At 37.2% G+C, this 25,846-nt stretch overlaps 1 protein-coding gene across 9 annotated transcripts in view; it reads left to right on the forward strand.

Annotated features, from left to right (window-relative positions):
• LOC105331449 (protein still life, isoform SIF type 1) overlaps nt 1-24,180 on the forward strand; it is a 48,250-nt gene extending 24,070 nt beyond the window's left edge. For 4 of the 9 annotated variants that reach the window (XM_066071658.1, XM_066071659.1, XM_066071662.1 and 1 more), the window contains 21 exons: nt 4,453-4,592; nt 4,907-5,010; nt 5,148-5,317; nt 5,718-5,815; nt 6,294-6,437; nt 6,839-7,021; nt 8,524-8,744; nt 9,207-9,333; nt 12,662-12,829; nt 13,071-13,251; nt 13,884-14,138; nt 14,422-14,510; nt 14,756-14,908; nt 15,232-15,426; nt 16,589-16,618; nt 17,830-17,938; nt 18,193-18,369; nt 18,782-18,906; nt 19,455-19,631; nt 20,312-20,496; nt 20,825-24,180. In XM_066071658.1, coding sequence (XP_065927730.1) covers nt 4,453-4,592; nt 4,907-5,010; nt 5,148-5,317; nt 5,718-5,815; nt 6,294-6,437; nt 6,839-7,021; nt 8,524-8,744; nt 9,207-9,333; nt 12,662-12,829; nt 13,071-13,251; nt 13,884-14,138; nt 14,422-14,510; nt 14,756-14,908; nt 15,232-15,426; nt 16,589-16,618; nt 17,830-17,938; nt 18,193-18,369; nt 18,782-18,906; nt 19,455-19,631; nt 20,312-20,496; nt 20,825-21,509 — 3,716 coding nt within the window. In that variant the 3' untranslated portion in view covers nt 21,510-24,180. Of the gene's footprint in view, nt 1-4,452; nt 4,593-4,906; nt 5,011-5,147; nt 5,318-5,717; nt 5,816-6,293; nt 6,438-6,838; nt 7,022-8,523; nt 8,745-9,206; nt 9,334-12,661; nt 12,830-13,070; nt 13,252-13,883; nt 14,139-14,421; nt 14,511-14,755; nt 14,909-15,231; nt 15,427-15,981; nt 15,997-16,588; nt 16,619-17,829; nt 17,939-18,192; nt 18,370-18,781; nt 18,907-19,454; nt 19,632-20,311; nt 20,497-20,824 lie in introns of all 9 variants that reach the window. The other 5 variants (XM_066071666.1, XR_010709404.1, XM_066071665.1 and 2 more) reach the window with 5 other exon arrangements.
• The last annotated feature ends 1,666 nt before the right edge of the window (nt 24,181-25,846 follow it).

Genomic DNA, 25,846 nt, shown 5'->3' on the forward strand with positions numbered 1-25,846 from the left:
GTGATGCTTAGTGATTCTAACTTTGGACAGAAGTTTCAGCAGCTTTGGAAGTTCTTGTTGCATTGGAGATGATTACTGACTTCTCTGGCTGTCATTAAGTCTGTTTTGATGATGAGGGATTCTTTGACTCTGTGATTTGTTTTGTGACTTGTAACACACAGTAACTTAGGATTCTTGGCAATCCTTAGTGACACAGAGGGAAAGTAATAGAGCTTGTGCTGGCACCCAGTGCTTGTGAACAGGGAGTCGTTGTTCAGTGGCTTTTAGAATCACTTCAGAGAGAAAGAAAGAGAAATAGAGAACAGAGAGTGACAGAGAGAGAGAGAGAGAACCAGCAGCAGTGACAGAGAATTTGTTGGCACAGTGGTTTGGTTTTGTTTGTGGCTGTTAGAATCACCTCAGAAAAGTGACAGAGAGAGAGAAGAGAGAGAGAGAGGAGAGCCAGCAGCAGTGACCACTGAGTGACAGATGACCGGGGTCAGAGGCTCACCATTAGACGCGGCCTGCCAGAATCAAATTAGACGCCTCATCAGACGCCAGGGAAAGTGTTGCTGTGTTTATAATCAGAGGTTCGAGCTGGACAGTGTGACAAAGCGTGAGATTGAAGCGAGATTGAAGCGAGATTGAAGAGGGACCAGTCCTGAGGGAATTGGACAGTAATGTGTCCTTAGAGGGAGATTGGAAATGTTCAATGTGATGGCTGCTCCATTTTATCTCTTGATTTGATGATATTATTGTTTGGGAGACGAGCAAGACATTGACAGCCCAATCTGTGTACTTTTTGGTGTTCTTAGATTCTCAATGACAAGATCAACAAAGACAATTCGAATTGGACACCACGAAAACTGGATACAAATTGAATCATCACAGACCCTGGGATCAGTTTCAGTGACCTGTGTAAGGCTTTAAAAGGATTATATACCTCAGAGGACTAGGTTTGTTATTGAAGAATAGTCAAGTTATATCTGTGTGCAGGATATATATACACCTAATGCAGGAGGAGAAGACAGACAAATGTGTCCACCTCTTGTATCGTAAGGATAACTGCTAGTCTTCTAAGGATTGCAACTCCTGTGTAATAAATTGGAAATTCATGTCAGCAGAATGCGGGCCTTTATAGTGATTGAGAAATGTTTGTAGACCTGTCAATCAGTTTTTTAAACCTGCATTGAATGATTCTAAATATGGACGGATTTATGGGTCGTAGTGGGTCAGCTAGAAGTGTAATGGAATTATAGAAAATGCAGTGAGAAGGAGGTCATTGGGTGAAACTCTGCCAGACTGGATATATTTAATAGAGAATCATTAAGAGGCATTTAAGAGTTTGAAATATAAACTTAGTGAGCTCATCCAGTGTTGGATATGAATTTATACTAGGTACTAAATATTCTTTGTGCAATGGATGCCGATTTTCTGAGAAAGTTGATCAGTGACATTCAGCAGGCTAGGTTTGAGGACGGGGAGACTGACGGCTCAGAGACAGGTATGTACCCCTAAATCTGACCAAAGCACCACCCACCCACCCCCCTACACACCCCCAGGGCCCACCAACAACCCACCCCCTACACACTCCCAGGGCCCATCTCCCAATATGTATGTTGGGTACCCTTAAAATCTTCAAAGCACCACCCATTCACCCTCTCCCTAGCTTACTCCCCCCTACACACTCCCCCATCTCCCACTATACTCCCCAAACTCATGGACAGCCACATTATACAGTTACTGGGCCATACCATTGGTCAATTTTGTCCAACATTGTCCCCCCCCCCAAAAAAAAACAAACAAAAACCCTAATAAATACATATACTCATAATAGCAAATGACAGCTAGGGACACCCCTAGTTTATGGTTGTTAAAATCAAGGAATCTCAATTTTAAATTAATCTTTATTATTGATTTTATTCAGCGTACCGGTAATTCTTTTTGTAAAGTGTAAGGTACAATTATGTAAGGAAAACAACTGGAATAGCTAGTTACTTAAACAAAAACTAATGCAACAGAGGCCATTCCCTAACTAATCCATTCTACCGGTATTATAGATTTAGTTTTGCAAATCAAAGCTTTTGGTTTGTGAGTTCATATAAATGGATTCTCGATCAACTCATAATATCAATGTTATTCTTCAGACATTTGGAAGGTTAATACGTGATACGTGGGAAAGACGGAGAATGTGAATTCTTGACAATTCTTGACAATGGGGTTATGGCCTTTTGGTGCATATCGATTCAGATATCCCACTCTATATGCAGGTGTCAATATCCAGTGTCTACATGAATCATAAAAGCTAGATATGAAAAAGGAATATCATAAGGCTTTAATTTCTCCTCGATTTATATAAAGCAAATGACAGCTCCAGTAAAAAAATATTGGATGATTCAGGGGTTCCTGTCAGGGGTTCCTGCAGAAATCTGAAGGTTTAATATTTCTGTTGCTAGAAGGGAGCATGTTCATAACATTGGCATTGAACTGCAGACAGAAGGCATAAAACTTTGCATGAGAGAGAGAGAGAGAGAGAGAGAGAGAGAAGAGAATTAGAGAGAGAGAGATCTAGTTAGGCATAAAACTTTGCATGTGAGAGAGAGAGAGAGAGGAGAGAGAGAGATCAGATGAGTAGCCATTCTAATTTATTTTGATACCATGATTTATGTTGTATTCAATTACTTTTCAGTTTTAAAATTTAAAAAGGACACAGTTATATGAAATAGGGTGTTTATAATCCTGTAACAGGGTAAACCGGGGCAATATATGAGAGACAGAGAGAGAGAGAGAGAGAGAGAGAGAGAGAGAGAGAGAGAGAGAGAGAGAGAGAGAGAGAGAGAGAGAGAGAGAGAGAGAGAGAGAGGAGAGAGAGACAGATAGTGAGAGAGAGAGATAACATATAGCAGCTGGGAGACTGCTGTTTAGAGGGGTTTATTTGGATTATCTGAGGATGCAAAGATTGAGAGATTATGATAGAGATAAGGTATGTGTTTCTTCAATAATGTGTGCTAATGGATGGCTGTTTGATGCTGCATTAATTGGTTATTTACAAGACCGACTGAATACAGCTCTGCCATGTGCTAAGTATCCCCCTCTTTGTATGTTGATACTAATGGAGACATTCGAGTGTTCAAGATTCATTCTTGATAAAAAATATGAATGCGTAATTAGAGATTGGAGACCAATTAGATTTCTTGAAATTTTCAAAAATTATTTGGAAATTCAAAAAGTGATTTTTTATATTATTCAAATGCAATAGTGATATTTGCCAATGGTAGATATATGGCCAATGATGTCATCAAGGTCAACATACTGTTTCCATGGTAACAGGATTTTATGTTCTCGTTCCTGAACTTTTATTTTGATGGACTCTGTGCACAGTGTAGGAATTAAGTATGTATCAGAATCATGTGTTTCCCATTGTCCCTGTGTCCCTGTGCCAATTTCCTGAGTTTCCTTTCCATTTGTCGCTATTGAAACTCAATAACTTCCATCCCACCAACAATTTATTTCCTGGTCTGTTCGTACCAGTGCTGAGTACACCAAATGTAACTTGTATGTAACTCAAGGACAACAGGCCGACATTATGCTCAGGAAATTCTTATCATTTATCCACTCAGGTTAGAGTTAGTTTTGTGGGAGAATCATCATGTTAGGTGATCATTGGTACTCTGATGCTCTCATGCATTCTATATTTATTAGTTCATTTTATGTTCAGAGTGTTGATATAACTATTTGTTTCTGTTTAATGCCTCTCTCATATGTAAAGGCAAATGAAATCTCTAAAACGAGATTTGGTAGAAAACTTCTGGTTTCCGCTGCACGATCTTGACAAACCAGAGTTTGGGTGTACGGTGGGCGAATGCTGTATGTAATTATTATGATGACGGGCAAGATATAATGCTAACGTTTGTACATTGTGCGGAGACAAAGAGTGGCTCATTGGGTGAAGTCATCAAAGATTTGTCGGCTCTTTAATGTAGATATTTGCCATAACACTGTCCCATTCATCTGTTTCTATATTTTCTGTGAGATCGTAGCAGATGAGGAAAACCTTATGAGTGTTGATATATTATTATATAAAATCTAAGAGCATATAGGCTTAAAATTTCATGTTGGATTAATTTTAACAAATGTTTATATGAAAATAGGGAAAACCACATGTACAATCCAAAGATAATTTCAAACACACTTATCACTTCATTCTGTGGGAAAATACCATTTTCAGGATTTAATTGAAAAGTAATGAAACAGTTTTATAATTATACATAAAACTGTTTTCCCATTAAAATATCAATTTATTTTCCTTTGAACAAAATCTGTCGCTCAAAAAGTTCTTAGACATTGAGTCATATAAAAGTTTCTTATGAAATTATCAGTAAATTTTACAGTAACTCATTCTGTTAAAAACAAAACAATTCTTATAAAAATGACCACTTAATTAGCCTTGCCCTTTGATTGGTTGATTTCCAGGGCTAGAGGTCAATCCCTCGACTACAGGGGCAGGGTCGTCTGGAGCCAGTAGTCGTGGCAGCAGTAGCAGTGGTCGTCATAGCGACCTGATCAATCAGCTCGGTGACACCTCTGACCTGCGGCAGTACAACCCCACAGAGGTAACCATAGTAACCAGGGCGAATTTCTTCAGGGGAGGGTGTATCAACTGTATACAGCAGAATACAAATGAAAATTCTATAAAAGTAACCGTGATAATTCTGGGAAAAGAGTTACCGGGAAAAATAATCTAGCCAAATTTCTGATTGCGAGTAGGGTGAATATAGCTGAGCTATAAATCAGCATATTTCTGTACCATAATAAGTTTCAGGAACATTTAGGTTAAAGAAGGGATTAATAGGATTAATTTATAACAAATTGTATGGTTGAAATGAAAATTTAGAGACAGGATTTTAGTAATTGTAATTTTATACAGCTGTGGGAGGATGATGGGGCGGAGAGTGACGATTCTATCCACACGATGACCGAGGCCGAAGCCCGAGTTTGTCACCGACAGAGTGGGGCCATCAGAAAGGCAGGGTAAGCCGCATTGAACTGTATTGTGTGTTTACGTGAAGTTTATGTTTCTGCAGTGTTCAGGAATAATGTCGATTAGATGTACATGAACAATCACTGCAACTCTTTCCTGATTTGTGAATGTACGTGATATTTTGCAGATGGCTGGTGGTCAAGAATTGGCTGGTTCACAGGAAGAGGAAGTTGGAGCTGGCTCCGCGCAGGAAGTGGAAGCGTTACTGGGTGTGTCTGAAGGGGACGGTGCTGTTGTTCTATGACTGCAGCGAGGAAACGGCGGTAACCGAGGACAGCATACCACGACATATACTTGGTAAATAAAGAAATGCTACACAATAAAGGATTCCCTGGTGTGTACTGGTTACTTTACATACCGTAAATACCAAATACTAGGTACCATTTCACACCGTAGATATCAGACCTTAAGTGGGCTACTTCTTCTAGGTAACATAGGTACCATATATATATACCATAATATACCCAGGATATACCGCCCAGTACCGTAGCATGATGTTTTCCAGTAGACATTTAGTCCACAGCTCTACTGTTGTTCTGAGTTCATGCAAGGTAGAAAATACATGTATAGGTATTACCTGGGTATTGAAGTATATAACTAGAAGATATTGGAACTAATATAAAACCTTGTCACATTGACAAACTTTCTGTTCTGTTCGTACAATCATAGAGTAACTGTACCGAGACTTGTTTTGTAGTGATAGAGGGTGCTATTGCCCAGGCAGTTCCTGAGCATCCAAAGCGAGACAACATCTTCTCGGTCAGCACTGCGTTTGGCGATGCCTATCTATTTGAGGTGAGGGACAAAAGGCAAAAGAACCCACCAATTTGAAAGTTTTATTGCAACTGAAGAAGATAAAAAACCCAGAGAATTCAGCATAATAATATTCATCACCAGTGTTAGCTTTTATTGCAGATCTGTTTTTGGATATTTATAACTTTTCAATGAACACTAAACCATGAGTTTCATAGAACAGATTTCATAGACGCTGTAAATGACAGGTTTAAAATCTTGCTTCATTTGGTGATAATGTAAATCCTAATTAAACGCAAGAAATTAATTCTGTCTCGCGAATTCTAAAATCACGCTTTTAATTTTGGGACACATGTTAACTACATGAAACTAAGATAAAATTTCGGCATTCATGATTTTATGTTCTCACGATTTGATGGTTAATCGTTGAATCGCGGAATTAAGTACTTGCGTAAAATAAGGAATCTACATTGATATGATTATCACTGAGTGATTGATGTTTGGTTTTTTTCTGTGGTAGGCGACGTCACCAATGGAACAGGAGAGTTGGATCTGTGCCGTCCATTCAGCCTGCGCTTCATCGTTCGCTCGGCAACATGGGAAGGACAACACGCTTCGACTGATGAAGAAAGAACTTCACAAACTGGAGACAAATATTGATGTTGTAAGTTAAGGAAGGAAGAAATTAGAGAGTTACTCCATTTATTTCAGTAACTCCATTTATTTCATGATGCAGATCTGAAGTTTTATTCAGGGCTAGCAAAAATCTGTAGGAGTTGTTCTTAAGGAAGATTGTTGCCAATTTTTCACACACTTCCTTATTTATTGAAAAATAAACACATTAGAACTGTAAAATCTGCTTGCATTTCTTACATTAGTGATTTTTTCCACGTCATCTAAATTTTGATTTATCAAACTTTTTTTTTGTCTAAAAAAAAATAGAACAATACGATAAGTAATGGATATAATTCCACATTGAAAACTAAACTCTTCTCTGTCCAGAGATAGAAAAAACACTATATGATAGCCACAGTCCATGAGCCTCCTTAATTATTTCTGTTATAGGACCTGAAGATGAGGAAAATGGCAGAGCTCCAGCTGACAGTGGTCACTGACCCGCGAAGTCGGACGGCCATCATCCGACAGATCGCCCAATGGGAAGAGAATCTGGAGAAGTTATTTATAGAACAGTACCGGTTCCGCTGCTACAGCGCCTCGCTGCAAGGAACAGAGCTCCCCAACCCCAAGGTAGGTCAAAGGTCAAAGGGTGTCATTGTAGCATGCAAGCAGATCATTTGAGTTTTAGAGAAGGAGTTGAAACCAAGGAAGGGATAGGGTTAGCTAGGTCAAAAGTCATTGGTTACCAGTGTATCTAGCATTAAAATGTAATATCAATAGATTTGGAGAAATCATGGCAACGTTTGAAAATTTTAGATCTTACCTTGACTTTAATTTAGCAATTCCTTTTAAGAATTGCTGAATATGAACTTCAGCTTTCTGTTGAATTACCAGTGAACAGATATGGATGGCATCAGTGATTCAGTGCAGTGTCCTTTGATATCATATGCTGACTATATTATCTAATTAGCTCTCTGCAGAGAATTACTGAAAAGTTTGGTGGAATATCTGAATGTTCTCTGACTAGAGATATAGAGTCAACATAGCAGTCATTTGTGATTTGTGAATGTTTATTCTATAAAACTCTACATACATATTAATACATTTAAATACATATTCATATACAGAGCATGGTAGAGGGAAGTAACTCTTTTGGTTTCTCCAGTTCGTCAAACAAGGAAGTAATCGGATCAATATTGAAATAACTTATACATGTTATATCTACCGATAGTCTCCAATTACAATCACTAAATTGTATCATACTGCCCACTTATTGGTCATTTCAAGTCCAGAATTAAACTTTAGCAGGAAATAACAATTAGATGCAGAGAGCCCTTTGTTCTGTATACTTAATGCCCGTAGATGTGTCGTTTAAGTCCGATCTTTAGAGATGTGTGTACTAGCAGTGCAGAGTTCTAGCTGCGGGCCACGATAGTGACAATGATAGCGACACATGGCTCGTGGCAGATCTGTTATTTATGATCTTTTATTTACAATTCGTACCTGTAATTAGTGATGATTACCTGAGATAATCACCTGTGATTAAAGTGGACCCTTACACTGATCACCTCAAGATAATCTGACCTGAACTATCTTGATGTTTCCATTCATCGTTAATCAATCAGTCCATTTCTTATCAGAAAAAGTTTTCATTTACAAGAAAAATTTGAATAATAAATTAATATAAAATGTCAATATTGTATAATTGACCTAGAGTGAAATATATATGTATAGATTACGTAACTGATAGGCTGTAGATTTGAATCATTAAGTATTCATTGGATTAAAAGATTTAATTCAAAAGGGGACTTCCCATTGGTCAGACAATTTGTAAATACTCTCATAAACAATATTTTCATAAACAGACTGAAGTTAGCTACACATTCATTACAGTTCATCAGTTACTTAACCATTGAGCAATGGTGCTTTATTTTTCTGATTCTATGCTTATAAATTTGATTTCAATAGCTAAGCGATTCTTATTTTATCAGAAAGACACACTGGTGTACTGTTTGATCCGTTTTTACTGTCAGTTGTCATCCACAGAAAAAACAGGATTGGATTCTTTGCCGATGATATCCCCATCTTTTGTCTGTTGAAATCTGCATTTCAGTTTACCTGTCCTTTTTCAGGTGCTGCTGGGTAGTGCTTCCAAGACGACCAAGTCGACCCTGGGTCGCCTTGGGGTGTTCACCGTGACCTCATTCCATGCTCTGGTGGCCGCGAGGAAACCCCTGACTGTCCCCAACATCTACGGGAGGGGGAAGCACCAGGGAGGGATGCTCTCCCCCCGAGGGGACGGGACATTCCGGTACCACAGGAAAACTGTCCATAACCACAGTCCAGATACTCAGTAAGTCTCCCCCCCCCCCCAAGTATTACCACTGTCCAGATCCTAAGTCAGACTGATAGAGAGAGGTTAATGGAAGTGTTGGACTGTAAGTGTATTACCCTACCACCAAGTATTACCACAGTCCCAATACTAAGTCAGGCTGATAAGCTTATAACCCACCCCACCCCCCAGGGTAATTGGTAATTCTGTGGTTAATCAGTCCTTTTGCAGCCAGGTGGACAAGGCCACAGACATTGAATCAAAGGGGGGGGGGAGTTGGTGGATTAAAGTTTCATGAACATCTAACAGTTTGAATTTAGTAACCTTGTATTTCCACATCATGGTATACAATGCGACAAACATTGATGTATGTGGGAGAGGGGTGTGTTGGAAAGGAGGGAGATATGGGTCCACATTCCTATACATGTACTTACAGTGAACACTTACGATGTACTTCTTATATTAGGTTCTGTCTTTTTACAGCACGGTGTACAAGGCTACAGACATTGACGAGGTGGTCGCTGATCTCTACATGGACAGTCCCGAGAATCTGTCCATCGTGTCCGACCCAGGCTCTCTCTCTGAGACCGTGGCCCTGCCCAATAATCAGGTAAATGATAGACAGAGAGTAAGACCAGAGAGAGAGACTGAATTACTCACAGAGGCATACACTTGCCCTTGCCTTAGAATTGAGAAAACCTATACATTGAAATCTGCATGTTTCTCCGAAGCATCAATGATTCTAAAAACCTAGTATTCAGTGATATTTAGCAGTTTCTCTGAAGAACGAAGGATATTACAGAAAATCTACGCATTAAATATCTGTTTCTCCCAAGAATCCAGGGTGAAGTGATCCTGTCTATTTATACCTGTCCTTGTTTTCCCAAGAGTACAGGTAGCTTTATATATCACACAGGGAAATTTACATTATACCCAGACTGTGTGATTGAAGAGTATTTAAAGAGCAAGTCAAGGTGAATGAAGCTCTCAGACAGAAATCTATGAATGGAGCAAAAAGGGGGAGGGGACTTATTGGGTTTTGATGTGGCGGGTTCTTGTACAGTCAGTCAGATCTATTGGAATCCTCTGATCTCGCACTGATCCCAGCCTTTGTGAGACCCTTATATAAGATCTTTGTAAGACCTTTGTTAGACCTGTGTAAGACCATTGTAAGACTTAATGCTTTCACTGCTCTGTCATCATTGTCAATAAGAGCCTCACTCATTAAGCACCTAGCTCCTATAGGAGGGTAGAAAATGATTGATCTTCAGTTATTGACTGTGCTGTAATAATGGTACGATTCGTTAGCAGATCTATAATTATACCGGGCGATTCTTAAGTTATGTGATTCCTGGTCTCTTTAATATTCTTTGGAATGGAACTAAGTGCTTTCAGTGTTTGCTGATTTCTCCAAGTGTGATTGAGCTGCAATTTTACATTTGTGTAAATCGAGGTCGAAAGCTCCATGTGTGGGTACTGTGGAGGTTATGGAGGACTTGATTGTCACTAAGATGGAGTCTTTCTGTGGCCCAGGAGTTCACCAGTAGAATGGTAAGAAGGCTGGGGGGGGGGGGGGTGGGGCTGGGGGGTGATGGGGGAGGCAGTCTGAAGTTTGCAGTGTAAGGAGATTTTGGTACGAGATAAGCGGCAGATATCTTACATAGGCAGTAGATATTTCACTTGGGCGACTGCTCAGAAACTCCATGTCCCCTGCTGGGTGTTTGATTCAGAGCCCACGCACACATATGTGTAGAATAAAAACTGATTACCATACTCTAATGTGGAAATATTTTGGACAGATTTAAATCATTTTGAAGGTAGGCAATGTATGTTTTTCCTCCCAAATTTTGCAAATTTGAATTGATTTTCAATGTCAAGTGTAAGATATTTGACACAGTGGTAGGGGTTCAGTGTCAGAGAAAAAGAAATCGATCATATTTAAAATGTCTGGATGTTAGCTAATATTATATAGGACATATAGCTAGTAAAACTACACACATACATCCTGGAAAATTTTCTTTACTGGGTTTTATCAGAAATTGCATTTTGGAATTCCTCTCCGAGTTGTTTAATACATGTATATAATGTTGAGTTTTTCCAAGTCTTTATAAACTCAGTTTACTATTGTGATACACTGTACAGATTTCAGAGCTGACCAATAAGATTGTAAGTGGCCATTTTACAAGTGACCAATAATGAAACAAATTTGTTAAGTATACTTGTTACGTGAGAATGCTTGCAGAGAGTTTTGTCATTAGCGTGCATAGCCTGAGGGGGGGTGTACTGGTCAGTTAATCTGTCCGTGAGTGGACTATAGAGGGCCGGTCATTTCCTGTATTGTCAAGTACAGGTGATGAATGTTTATGATTGAGGAACAAGGAATCGGACACACACTAGCTGATGTTTTTATTGCACTGTGATCACTCGGTGATGTGTATTGGCATTCCTTGTGTGTATTCTTATTTGATTTCTACTGTTGTGTGAAATTGGGCTCGTTATTGCATGAATATTACTTGGAAGTTTTGGAGGCATAGGAATAACTTTGTGTCAATATTTGTTTATTTAACATGGAGTAATGGAATTTATGGCTATGACTAGGAATAAGATAGGGTAGGTATTTGTATTTAATGACGGTATTACTATTAGATTTAATTAAAAAAGAATTAAGTTCAAGGAAGCTGATGGTAACCAAAATGTCAAGCAATTCTCTGAAATATTTAAGGTGCCAAAGTTGGCTAAGATTTAATTAATTTCATGGTTATTCAGTATAGAGTATGGCATGTATAAAATTAAGCAACAATTGACTATAACATGGGATTGTGTATCTGATGGTTCTCTCAAAGGTGACTTTGCTGCAGAAAATGAAAACAATTCACATTGATATCATTATTGGTTGACAGCTCTACTATAATAAAACTTAAACAATAAGTTATGATCATGTATTAGTATACAATGTAGAAGGATGGGGGGGGGGGGGACTCTCCCAGAGAGATGGGACAGATTTGCTGGTATGGTCCATTATTATTTACATAAGCATGATAAGTCACAAATCTACATCTAATTTATCTACAGATGAACATGTTAACTGATCATCCACAGAATGAATATTTTAATTTTCTACTTGTGGAGGTGAAAAAATCCCATGTACGGTATATAGATACTAGTATATAACTATGAAGTTAAAGACTGAATTAATACATTGATACTCTATTTGCAAGATTACAGTAAATTTCAGTATAAGTATAGTTATAATATACACATGTATCTACAAATCAAGTGAACAAATTAAATACATTTATGTATGTAGCTCATGTATATAAACTGTAAGTAAGAAAGATAGAGGTCACTCACTATGATCATTATTATAATTTCACTTCACTCTAAGATGTTTAAGCTCAGTGACAAGAACAGAGATTCCTTTTGTGCTGGGAATTACAATTACACTGGGTTGACCAAGTTGAGATTTCTAATTAATTTAACGCAGACTTCTGCTGTCATTTTGACAAATTCCGCTGCGGGGATCTTATGAATAATAATGATCACATGCCCGCGGCTTTGGAATTCTGAGCCGTGAACATGTAATCCTCCGACAGAAGAGTGTATTTTAAGAGATAGCCATGATGCTTGGGCTGTGGGGCTTTGTGTGGTGGGGACAGACCATTTGTGATGCATTGTGGGTAATTATTGTGTTAATGTCTCCCTAGGCTTATGAGATATATAGTTTTCTTGTAGTCAGAGGGTTTTCCATTATCTTTTTCCTTAAAACAACACGCCTTTCAAAGACTTTATTCTGACCATAACCAGGCTTTATAATTTTGTACAGAGAAAAAGGAAAAAAAATGGTCATGGTTTTTTTGTATAGACACTTGTAAAATTTTTGATTAATTCTAAGTATATATTTCTAACTATATGTTTGTAGCTCTGTGTTTATATTTCAGACTCTGTTGGTGAAGGTTAACAAGCAGAGTACGGCCCAGGATCTATTGGAGTCGGTCTGTAACAAACGACAGCTCGACCCGCTGGACCATTACGTACGCATTACGCAATCTGACACGCCCCCCAATACCTACATAGTGCTGGACCCCAAAGATAACATCAAAAACATGGTAGGCTTTATCAACTTTGCAAACTTTATGATTTAAAACCTAGTTAGGACCTTTTAGATTTACATGTATTAACAATTATGATTAAAGTAGAAACATATTTTTCAAAAAATATCTTTCTGGGAAAAAAGAGGATGGTAAGGCTTTGTGAATGGATCAAATTAAAGGAGTATATACAACTTTTTGAGTGATTTAACATGTGATAAACTACAGCTTCATGTATCAATGAAACTTTTTTTCCCAGAAGTACGAGTCGATCGAGGTTTGTCAGAAGTCCGTCGTACAGTTACATCTGACCAAGTCCCCGGGAGAAACGGAGTTTGGTTTTACGGTGGAGGCGGAGCTAGCGGAGGATTTTGACAAGGACGATGAGCTCCGCCTGTATGTCAGTCAGGTGACCCCCGGGAGCGTGGCACACAGAAGTCGTGAGTTTGTCAAAAGTTTATTCAGTTTAAAAGTCACCGTATTGGTCCAGGCAGTTATCTTTAAGATTAACATTTGACCTCACAAATGTCAACTGACAACTATATGACCCAGAAAAATTAAATCGTTGTCTGTTAAGAAGTTATTGATATAAATTCACATCATGTATTAATGTTGTCTTTGTTTGGAGGTAAATATATACATGTATTATAAAACGGCAAATCCATCTTGAGCCTCATAAAATTTTCAGAAGTATCTATACCAGTAAAACGCTTGTAGTGAATCAGAAGTTCAGTTTTCAGAAGTATTTATTACATGCAATACTGTATACTAGGAAATATTCGCCCCCATTTTAGTTTTGCCCATTTCGTCCTCGTTTCAAGCGGATGATTTAATTGAAGACGGCGCGAATTTCAATATCTTATATTATCTTTCTTTAAACACAACTGTGGCTGGGTGAATTTAAGACAGGGGGAAACTGTTAGCAAGTGTAGAAGGGCGAAAATTACACGGGGCGAAAATAACTCTGTATACAGTATCATATTTCCATTCATTTGATTTAAGATTATTTTTTCTTTTTGTGTCTCCGGCTCTGAGTGTGTAAAGCATTGAGATTTTTGTTCTTTCCTTGCAGTGCTTAGCGTGGGGGACGAGATTCTAGTCATTAACAGTAAAATTGTCTCAGACCTGGACATGGTCTACATAGAAACCCTGCTCCACGAGTCCAAGTCTCTAGTCGTCACGGTCCGCTCACTGCGAACCAATCACTGCCCGGCGGCCGTCACAGGCAGCCAATCAGAAATCAGCAACATGATGTGTCCTCCTCCACCCTCTCAGTCTCGTATCCCGGAGAAAGTCATTGAAAATCTCACTGTGCCATCACCCAAAGGTCAGGGGTCAAATTGTGCTCTCAGTCTCACTGTCATTCCTCAATATAACTATTTTTTGTTTTCTTGTGTTTTGTAAATTTTGCAAAAATGAAATCATTGAAATAATTTCCATTTACCGGTACTCCTGTCATTTTTTTGCAATTTTGAATTTTTTTGATATGACACATTTTAATGTAATATCTGCTTGAGTAATTTGTGCAATATGATATGTCCATGAAAATAGTGAATAATATATATATCATTGTTAAAAAATGACATGAGAAATTTTTCTCTATTTTACAGAAAACTCCAACCAGGATGAAGTGGATTGTCTCCGTAAACCTGGTTCCCTGCCCGATTTAGCTGGTCCCCAGATAGATCATCTGATTAAGGTGAGCAGTAGGGACGTTGTTTAATTGATCTTTGTGTCTCAGGAATTTACTGGTTTATATGTAGATACAACATGTACTTTGTTTGACAAAGGTGACATGGAAATAAAAGATATTTAAGAAACATTTCTTACAGATAATCAGAATTGTTTGATGTTTGAAGCTTTAAAAATCTTAAAGTTAACAATTCTCACACAGAAAACATGCAGACTTGTGATAAATTGTTGATGGATTTCTTGTTTCTTTAGAATGCAGAGCAGGTGACGGCCATTTGTCGGACAGGAAGTGAGCCGAGTGTTTTAGATAGCCACGTCCATCATAACTGTAAACCTCTGTCTGAGGCCCAGAAACTACGCAAAGTCATAATGGAGCTCATCGAAACCGAGCGTGCTTATGTCAAGGTGGGTGAAACTATATGAAGTCAATGCTTAATTCAGATGGCTAATTTATACTAAGATGAAGAGTCACGCCTTGTGTCTTTAATGTGTCTTTTGATTATCTTGAGCTGATATTATTTTTACAATGATGATGACCTTTACATGACATTGACCTAAAATTCCTTTTCTTGTTTTAATGAAGTCTGTTTGATATTGACTTCTTTCCCTTTTACCTTAAATCTTTCTTTGTAAATGTGATAAGCTTACCTTTACCTTAAGTGCCTCCCCTTGTTAACTTGACCTTTATTGACCTGTATGACCTTGAGTCCTGTTCTTTGTTTGTACAGGACCTGAACTGTCTGACGGAGCAGTACCTGATCCCCCTACAGTCCGCAACCTTCCTGACCTCCGGCGAGATCCAACAGTTGTTTGGGAACATCCAGGAGATCGTGACCTTCCAGCAGCAGTTCCTGATCAGCCTGGAGGAGGCCATCCAGCTGGAGGGGGACTTCTTCCAGACAGAGGACCCCAAGGTCTTCAGGGTAGGTTAATGTCACTGTTGCCATGGTGATGCACTCTTTTTTTGGGGGGAGAGAATTGTTTCTCTTGTAACTGACTTGTAGTTTGTGATGGATTAAAGACACTGTCCCTTTACTAAATGTAAAACAGCACCTGAGTGTGATCTTCCCAGATTTTTATTCCATTAATAATTTTCAGTATTAATACACTAGGATATGAACAATATTTACTCAGTTTGGTGAATGAAGATCACAGCATGATATCTTTGTGAGATGGAGATTTGAAACCTTTCTTTACACTTAAATCACTTGAATGTCTAATGTTTGAAAATTAAAAAAAAGCATTTGCTTGAAATATAGCACCAAATAAGGATATAAAAGGATTGCAAAACACTTGCCTTTTATGTTTCAATTTTCATTGTTTTAAAGTCTGTATCAACATGATACAATTAGTACTCAAAACTTAAAGATCAAGCTCCAAAATCCACTTAACTAAAGTTAGTAAATGGTGCTTACTTATGGTATGGTTTGGGTACAAGTAGTTGTACAAGAACTGCAACTCTTGCTTAACTCTTGTAGGATCTGGAACTGAGGGTATGTCTGAGGCTGCCCCGCCCACCTGTCTATATTGCCCCGCCCACCTCTCTATATGTATATACCCACTGTATATTGTGTAGATCAGTGTTTATCAGCCACATTGCCTACTGTATATAATCTATATTTAGAAGCTGCTTTGATAGGAGAAAGCTACTACACTGTTATATATCTGTTCTTTAGAAGTTTAGTTGACAGTACATGTATTTCTTTTGATAATTTATTACTTCTCCACACTTAAATTTTATTGAATGTTGTACATAACTTTGTGTTGTTTGTGTACCCTATCTATCTCAATGATGAGATAATTCTTATATATTGTAAAACACAGACTGGTTTACAACACTATAACTAAACTCTACTAGCACTGACACCATTGAAATGCTATACAGAGTGCCCAAACAAATCTCTAATTTAAAAGTTAAAATACAAACTGTAGTATTAATAAGGTAGTAATGAATGAATACTTAGTACCAAATATTCTGTTTGAATTCCAAAATGCTGTTGTAGAAGAAGAAAGCTTTAGAATATATAGTATAGACAAAAACTTAAAGTTATGCTCTCTGTTTGAGAATACTGTATGATATTTTAGTTCTGGATTCCAATCAAACATCGAGTTCGTGTGAGTCTTTGTGAGTTTTGTGAATCTGTGTGAGTTTGCTGGCTGGGAGATGTCTTTGAATTCTTGAGCTTTTTCTGTTTTAGTTACAGTACTGTTTTACTGGATTTTTCTGCAGTTATTCATTTTTTTTTTTTTTATGATCAGTAATTCATTGCCAAAAATATAATTGCAAAATAATTTTGCACTGGCAGAAAAATCCAGCAAATGTGAATATTGTACCATTTTGCTATCCCCTTGCTGTGTGTTGCTAGATCTGCAGATCTGTATAAGATCCCTGTTAACTGCTATCATCAAGCCATTTAATCCACACTAGAGTTAATAATTGTCATATTGCATAATTTTTTAAAATCTCAGTGTGATTTTGAATATTGTAACTAGAGATGCAGTTAATGAAAGGAAGTGGACAACCAATTTTGTTAACAAATTAGTTTTGTTTTAACTTTTACTACATATGAAATAAAAAGAGTTAAAAAAGCTGCATGAAAATAAACCACTTGAACCATAATGCTTTACTTACCAACATTTAATTGAGACTTTGCTGGTTACTATTTAAGAGATGAGACTTTAATTAGAGATACCGTAATTAAGAGATTAAACTATACAGGTGTTGTAAAGAAACAGTTTTACTATAAAAGACAGAATGATATATCTACTGTCAACCAAGCACTGCATTGATACATCATCTATTTCTTCACACAGTCTTATTGCTGCAAACAAGTTTTCACGCATGAAATGTATAAAATTAGTACATGTACTAATATTAAATGCCTGAATCAAATGTCAGACCAATCTATTTTAGAAGGTTAATCAGTAATAAATGATATAATATGAAATATGATATACACATAACTGTAGATTCCAAATATGTGAGAAATTATGGTAATATCCCTTTAAAATTGCAAGATGCACACCTCACAGATTTTGATATCTCGCTTTTATTTTTTAGACATGTAAATTAAAGGAAACTATAATAAAAATTCTGCATTCACAATTATCTATTCAAAAAGGTTGAATTGCGAAATTAAGTTCTCACGTAAAAATGGAATCTACAGTTACGCAAGTATTAAAAGTGTACAATGCTTGGTTTACAGTAGATGAGATATAATATTGCCTCGTAAGTACTGGTAGAGTGTAGGTACAGGGTGTAAATGACTGATATTGCTGCTGTGTATGTGTTTTGATATAATTATATAGTTGTGTTGTGATTTCAGAGAGTGCTGTTCTCCCTGGGCGGATCCTTCCTGTATTACGCCAACCACTTCAAGGTGTACAGCTCGTTCTGTGCGAGTCACAGCCGAACTCAGAAAATACTCAATCCAGGTAAGTAAACTCACAAGTCACAATTCTCAAGCCAGGTAAACAAAACTCACAGCTGAAAAACTCAACCAAGGTGAACAAAACTCACCACTAAAATCCTCAACCCATTTTAATAAATTCGCAGTTAGTAGCCATCCATGGTTGCAAATACAAGTATGATCTCTGCAATATCACTCTAAAGAGTGCAGACAAATATAGTATGTTTGTTACGATTACAAGATAAGCTTTTAATGGGGAATCTCTTTCCATTGTTTTAGTGGCTAACGATGCGTTGAAGGCGTTCCTACACTCGCGGAATCCCGAGCAGCAGCACTCGGCCACACTCGAGTCGTACCTCATCAAACCCATCCAGAGGATCCTCAAGTACCCCCTTCTACTGCAGCAGCTGTGTTATCTGACTGACCCAGATACTGACGAACATCACCACCTCTCAGGTAAGCTATAGGTTTCATCATCACCTCTCAGGTAAGCAATGGGTTTCATCATCACATGTCAGGTAAGCATTGTGTGACATCATCTTATGACATCATCACCTGTCGGGTTATTAGTGTCTTACCTGTGTAACCTGACTGACCCAGACATCTGCCATGTTCATTTTTTACGGTAGTTTCATCAATATTCGTAGGAATCAGTTCTTGTGGATTTAATAAAAAAAATACATTTTCTAGAACACGTAAATTTGTGAACAGTGATCCTATCAAAACAATATGTTATTAGAAATTGCACAACATGTAACATGTAAATTATGGATTAAATCAATGAAGAGCCACTGAGTTATCCAGTTCCATTATTTTATGTTGTTATGGTAATGACCTTGGTATTGATAGTGACCTTGCATGATTTCAGAGGCCAACAAAGGAATGGAGGCTGTGGCGGAACATATCAACGAGATGCAGAAAATCTTTGAGGAGTACGGCACGGTGTTTGATGAGCTGTGTAAGGTGTTCCGAGAGACTTACCCCCACAAACAGGTAATTACTGATTGCTGAAATTGGCAAAAACGTCACAAAAAAGGACCAGGCAGCATCGTATAGTTATAGTTCAAGGAATGGTAGCTATATATATCACAAAGCAGCAGTTCTCTTTATTCCTTTGTATTTACATGTACTCATATTAATGATATGAAGTTTTGCATCTAAGCTTTAAGCAGTCCTTATAAACCTCATTGTTATTAAAAAAAGAGAATAGCAGGAAAAATAAAGTCAGACAGCTGACCCTGGTGTCATAAAACATAGACCAACTCAATTTTGTCTCAGTTTCACATTTCCACAATGTATTTTTTTTTTAAAAAGTAAGATTTGGATGAAAAGTTAGTTCTTCGCTCTTCTAATTTAGTTGTATGGACTTGAAGCCATATTATATATATTACAAGTTGCTCTCTGAGGATTCTATTGGTGCCGCTCAAGTAATAGACACGTGTTCACCATGTGCTGTGTTATAAACTGTGTCTGTACTCTGTCTGTTGGTGCTGTATTGATGATATTGACTTTTGATACAACCGTTTGCTGGTCATTGACAGGCGGTGGACCTGAGTGTAGGTGAGCTACAGATGTATGGTACGGTGGAGTGGTGTAATCTGTGTGACAGCCTCGGCAAGATCAAGAAAGGACTCGAGCTGGAGAACATCGTGTTTGTGTTCAGGTCTGGCGTTGTGTTCGTCTGCCGCGAGAAAATCAGGAAAAAGGTCAAAGCCAAGGTAAGACGAAGAATCTAAAGTGTTTTGTATACTTTATCCATCGATATTCAATGGAATTAATTTTTGAGGATTTACCAGTAGATCAATTCACATTAACGAGCTAACTCAAATTTGTGAACTATGGCCATCCTAAGAATAGTAAACTTTGTCAAGTTTCTTATTTTGATGAACATTAATATGAAATCCTGAAACAATTGGTGTACAACAGACAGTGATCGAGTGAGTTCGATCACAAACTACGGCCACCGTAGTTCGACTAAAATGAGATTGAACTCACTTTAGTCCGACTAAAATGGAACTGTGGTCCAACCAACGGAGAGACTCTGGTCTGTCTCTAGTCAGGTAGTTTAAAGATGGCAGCGGCAAGCGAAACCTCCAAATTTTGCTTATTTTAATCAGCACAACATGCAATGTGTTAAATTTTAGCGCACACACATATGATTCAATGTGTTGACAAATTATTTTCCTTCTTTTTTCATAAACAATAAAATTATAAGTAGTAATTAACATCTTTCTCATTTTTTTAACCAGACATCAACCAATGTGCGTTCGAACACAGACATGCGCACCATAAGTTTTCCTTAATACCATGGTTGAACTCTAGTTAATGATCGAACTCGCCCAATGATGAAACAACCTCAGTTTCATGCTTTGAAAGATTTCTTGTTACTGTTTAATAGGACAGAAAAAGCGTAACCGAGGTGTTTGAATCCCAGGAAAGATTCCGGACGGTCATTCCCGTACAGGAAGTCCAGGTGCTTTCTGGGAAGCTCGGGGATATGGACAACCATTACTGGTGGGACCTAATTCACAGTCGCTCGGACAAAGAGGGGCGCCCAGAGAGGGTGTACCAGTTCTGTAACAGGTAAGGAGGTACAAGAGAGGGAAACCAGTTCTGTAAAAGGTAGAGGGAGGGCTTTATGCCCAGTAATTGCATAAATTTATTTTTATTTAATCTTTCTTTGCATTAATTTACATTTTATTTTATCTTTCTTCACTGAATGATTCTTAAAAAAATTGGAAGTAACAAATGATAAACTAATCTTTCTAACAAAATGAACAAATAGCAGTAATGGTACTGTCACAATTGGAGTTATATGCATGTATATTAAGTTTAAATAATGTAAGAAATGCCATTGCATTATAATTGTTAAATTTACATCTGCAAACTTTACATTCTTTTCCCTATACAGCTCTACAGAAGCAAAGACTGATTTTATGAAGATAATTCGCCAAACGATTCGTGAAAGTGTTCGTAAGATGGGGTTACCTAATGGAAGCCAAGTTAAAAAAACTTATGTTCCCTATGGAGGGAAACGCTTGGAGTCCTTGAGCTCCAACAACCGAACTCTCAGCAAGAAAAGGGGAGGTAAATCTAGCCAGTGTAGTGAGCCTGACAGGCACTCGCTCGAGTTTGAGGAAACGGTGACGTTAATTGACCAAGCAGACTCGGGGTTCAGGACTCGAAGTAAGACCCTGGGTGATCTGACGGACGACGACAACCTGGAGGAGGCTGGACCAGTAAGTAGACCCGCCCACTCGACAGCTGATGGCTCCGCCCATTGTAGCTCTGATAGGCAGAGTGTTAGTTCTTCCAACTCGAGCTTGAGCGTGTCGAGTCGAAACTCGGCTAAGCTCACTCAGGCCAGTGCTAATCCTGTTAAATTTACCAGCAACGTTCCGTCGGAGGTTATTAATTCTCCCGTGTGGAAGCCGCGGAATGAATCTAATGTAGTGTATATCAAAGAGAGACTGACGGCGGTGAACTCTACTAACCCTGATAGTGTCCCCACTGACAGAGTAGATAATGTTCCCCTCACCAAGGACTCACCCCCCTTGTCCCTACCCTCAGTCCAACTCAAGGATACTGAGTGCTGAGCTCTGGTCCCAACCACAAACCCCCCCCACTAAATTTTTTTAGTCCATGTCATTTGTACTTGTTCTTGAATTTTTTTCTGTAAAATTTGCACCATATCAAAGTTGAATACTGCTTTCATGTGTTTTGTGCACACCTTTGCAATATTTATCTAATCTATATTGTGATGAAACGTTTTATTGTATGAATTAATGTCAAATGTTTTACAAGTATTTATTTTTGATCGATCAATGTTCAAACGTCAGATCAAAAGTAAGGTGCAATATATTTTATGAACTCCATATACATGTATATAGGATCTAGAGCACTTCATTCAAACATACATGTACCTAAGTCATATTGACTGGTGTTGATGAGATGGGAATTAGGTGTTAGTGTGTATTCATTGTTCAGCCAAATAACTCAGAGTTTTGTGCCAAATTTGATGAAGCTTTTATAGGGATGCTGCATCACTCACTTATTGATAAATAGGTCTAAACCCGCTATCTCAAGTCGTAAGGCTCAAGTCTTATAACCTCCGTGTCTGCTGAATGTTAATGGATTCTCCCCTCAAAATCTCAAGAGTTTACACTGTATAACTATTATGGCCATAGATCAGCACACTTCTATCCTCTTTTTCTCCTGTTTTGCTTCAATTAGATATTGTAAATTAAATTGAAATGAACAAAATGATTTCTGATCTTAATGTTATAACATCTGTCATCTTATGCCTCTTTTTACTTTATCATTACAGTCATTTGTGTAGCTCTCCTGTCAGTGAAGGTAATTTAGTACTTTGTAGTGAACAGCATTTTCTTTTTGCAACAAAACCTGCAAGATCTGTCTCCCCCCTTAACACTGCTTGAGATTTTTGTTTTAGACGTAGATTTTACGAGAGAAAAAGGTCAATAACTCTTACACGCAAACTTGGATTGCATATTACATTGTTTATTTTTTTTTAGGATAATTTTATCAAAATTTATTTTCTGGGGTGAGGGTGCATGTATTAATTTAAGATAATGCATGATCAAACGTGTCAAAATTCAGTGACAAAAGTGAACATTGTGCACTAATAAAGCCAGTCATTGCATGACTCTGTAGCTGTTTTCTAGATAAAAATGACCCAAGAATCATCAGTTTATAGTGGATATCATTTAAAGAATATTTTATTTTGAACGCTGCTTACTTCAAATTAAAATTTGAGTCTTCAAACATAAGGTTAATAGGTCTTTTCTCATGAAATAGCTGTATGACTTTTCATTTCATTTAAATGTTTCATAATTTTTGATCATCATATTCACATGGTCATATTCCAACTCTTGAGAAAATGTGTCCGCCCCGACTACCGTATTTACTTTTCCTCTCCCCATACAAACCCTCAAACACAGAGATGGGACATGTATCCAACAGATAGCTGTATACCAAGATGGCTGACCTTAATTAGTTGTACCTTATGTTTCATTATTGTATACAAATCCAATTTATCATTCATATGGAATGTCAATCTTGGGCTTTTATAAAACGAACCGTAGTACATTGTACTAGTGTTGAGTTTTCCTTGACTTTAGCAGGGACTGTGCAATAATGGGCATGCTTGTTTGCTAACAATCTGTCGTCTGAGTAGATCTACTGGTGGTGTGTAGGTATTTTTATAATCCATGTTGGACTGTTATATAATGCTTTAGAGCTGTACTGTATTATAAATGACATGTCTGTGATGTGTAGAGTCAAAATAATGTGTCATCGATATCAAGCATCAAGTTATACATAAATGGTGATGACTACATTTCTATTCATACTGCTGTAAAAAAATATAGTGATTTTTTTAATGATGAAATTGTCAAAGTTAGGAGATTGCTCTGTTTTACTAGAAAATCAACGAAATGGGATGAAGATGAGTTACATGTATTACATATCTGATTTCTGTTCCAAAGTTTATATTCTAAATGTTTGGCTGAGATGTCCAGTATGGTACAGTGCTTCAGGTTTTCAATGTATTGCTTTGTCTTTCTACCCTATCCATAGACAGAGTTGGAGGAATAACTTGGGACACAGCTAACTAACCGTTCTGACCAGAGAAACCGGCTCAGCGTTTCTGTGTTTGGACCATGTGGATCATGGGATAAGAAACTGACTCAGTCTGTTATGGAGTTGTTATTATCACAGAATTCATGATTATTTATGTATCGTAACTTGGTCATCATATTACATTCTGTAACTTGGTCATCATATTACATTCTGTAACTTGTTCATCATATTACATTCTGTAACTTGTTCATCATATTACATTCTGTAACTTGTTCATCATATTACATTCTGTAACTTTTTCATTATGTTACATTCTGTAACTTGTTCATTATGTTACATTATGTAGCTTTTTCATCATGTTACATTTTGTAAATCAAAATTATCATATTACATTTGCAACATGTTCATCAGGTTACATTCTGTAACTTGTTCATCATATTACATTCTGTAACTTGTTCATTTTGTTACATTCTGTAACTTGTTCATTACTTTACATTTTGTAATTTGTTTTTGAATTGCCTGAATGTGCAAGAGCTGATCTATTTATTATATTAACTGTTACTGAGTGTTACTATGACGATAATGATGATATAAAGTTTGTAAACAACACTGTTATATATATGTTGTTAATTAGGTCACTGTCAAAAATAAACAACAAAAACCATTGTCCTGCCTTGTTTCTATCAAATCATTTAAATGTATGGAGGATATACTTAGGGAGTAATGGGTGCAAGGATTTATATAACAGGTGGTTATGTTAGCCTAAATTGAGAGTGGACTTGAACCTAGGACCTCAAGTGTAAGGTGTCAGCACTCTAACCACTGGGCCAAGGAGACCCGATATATTGACTGATGTTTACGCACTTTTAATTTACTAGGTGCATGACAATATGATAAAAGTTGATGGACCAAAAAAAACCCTCAAATCTTTTAACATTATTTATGGTTTAACTTATTATTATCCCTTGTCAACAAAAATTATAAAAATCACAGCTTGTACAACATTTGTTGATCACTCTTCAAACCATTTCCTTCCTTTTTCACACTTTAACAACTTTTAATCAGGATTTGGGTTTTTGTGGCAAAAAGCAGTGAACTTGTGCAGATTTGGTGAGTTTATATTAATATATTACGCAAAACGCAACAAAACCAATTAATCAGACAGTAATTGTTCTTTTTTATTAACAGAAGGCTCTTGGGCCACACCACTTACATGACCAACAATATCCAATATGATAACTTACCAAATCAGCTTAAGGCCACATAAAATTAATGTTTAGATTCTCATACTGATTTGCAAAAATATTGGGTGAATGGGTGGATTTTATTTATTATTTTTTTTTAAACAGGTTTTTCACCATTCATAATCTAGAAATATAACAACTTCTCCATTTCTTTCCTTTTGAGGGTCAACTTGTCTTTCCTGGGTCTCACCCTGACCAAAAATGAAGACTTTAAAAATATGGGATATAGGGTGTAAGCCAGCCCTCGAATAATGTTTCCATTATAACTGTATTATACAAAATTTGCTATTTTCACCAGGCTAGCTTTGCTTAAAATTAATGTCTTTTCTCCACAACATTGAGACCCATTCTGTTTTAGTTTTTGAGATGATTCTCTGATGATTTTTAAGGATTTTTCTTCATATATTCCCAAGCAAAATTCAAGTTTGGTTCTGTTTGACTAAAAACCAGTGGTTCTGAGAAAATTTACAATGACAATGATGCAAATGACAGAGGCATTGGATCTGGTGAGCTAAAAATCAACCGAGAGAGATCCTGGCTCGGCAGATGTCGTAGACATGATGGAGCCAAAATATAACTTTACCTAATATACAGAAATCATCTTGAAAAATTGGTACTATTTTTTATCAAGAAATTAAACATTTACCGTATACAAGTGTGCAATAATTGTTGACAGTTATTTTAACCAAGAGTTGGTTTATAGATCATGCAGAGCTTTTGTAGGCAGCACTGAACAGTTCTGCAGATGAACAACGATTCTACAGTGAATATATATCTGTGATCCTCTCAGATTATTAATATCGTATGTAATACTGAAAATTGTTAGAATACCATGGCCAATTTAAATATTAAGTAAACATTTACACCTCGGTTTGACATTTTCAAACATGACAATGAAAACATTACAATATTGATGTGAATTGTCGGAATTCTAAGGTCATTCAACAGAAGAACCAACCTGTCACTGCCGGTATTTATTTAAACAATATTTTACTGCAGCATACAAATGTAAATGAATAGTAATGATGTCCCATTGTCAACTCTGGTTGCGATTCAAATGACCCAATGTCATGTGGCAGTGCCATGTT

Source organism: Magallana gigas, chromosome 9, assembly GCF_963853765.1.
Source record: "Magallana gigas chromosome 9, xbMagGiga1.1, whole genome shotgun sequence".
In the NCBI taxonomy this organism is placed as follows: Eukaryota; Metazoa; Mollusca; class Bivalvia; order Ostreida; family Ostreidae; genus Magallana; species Magallana gigas.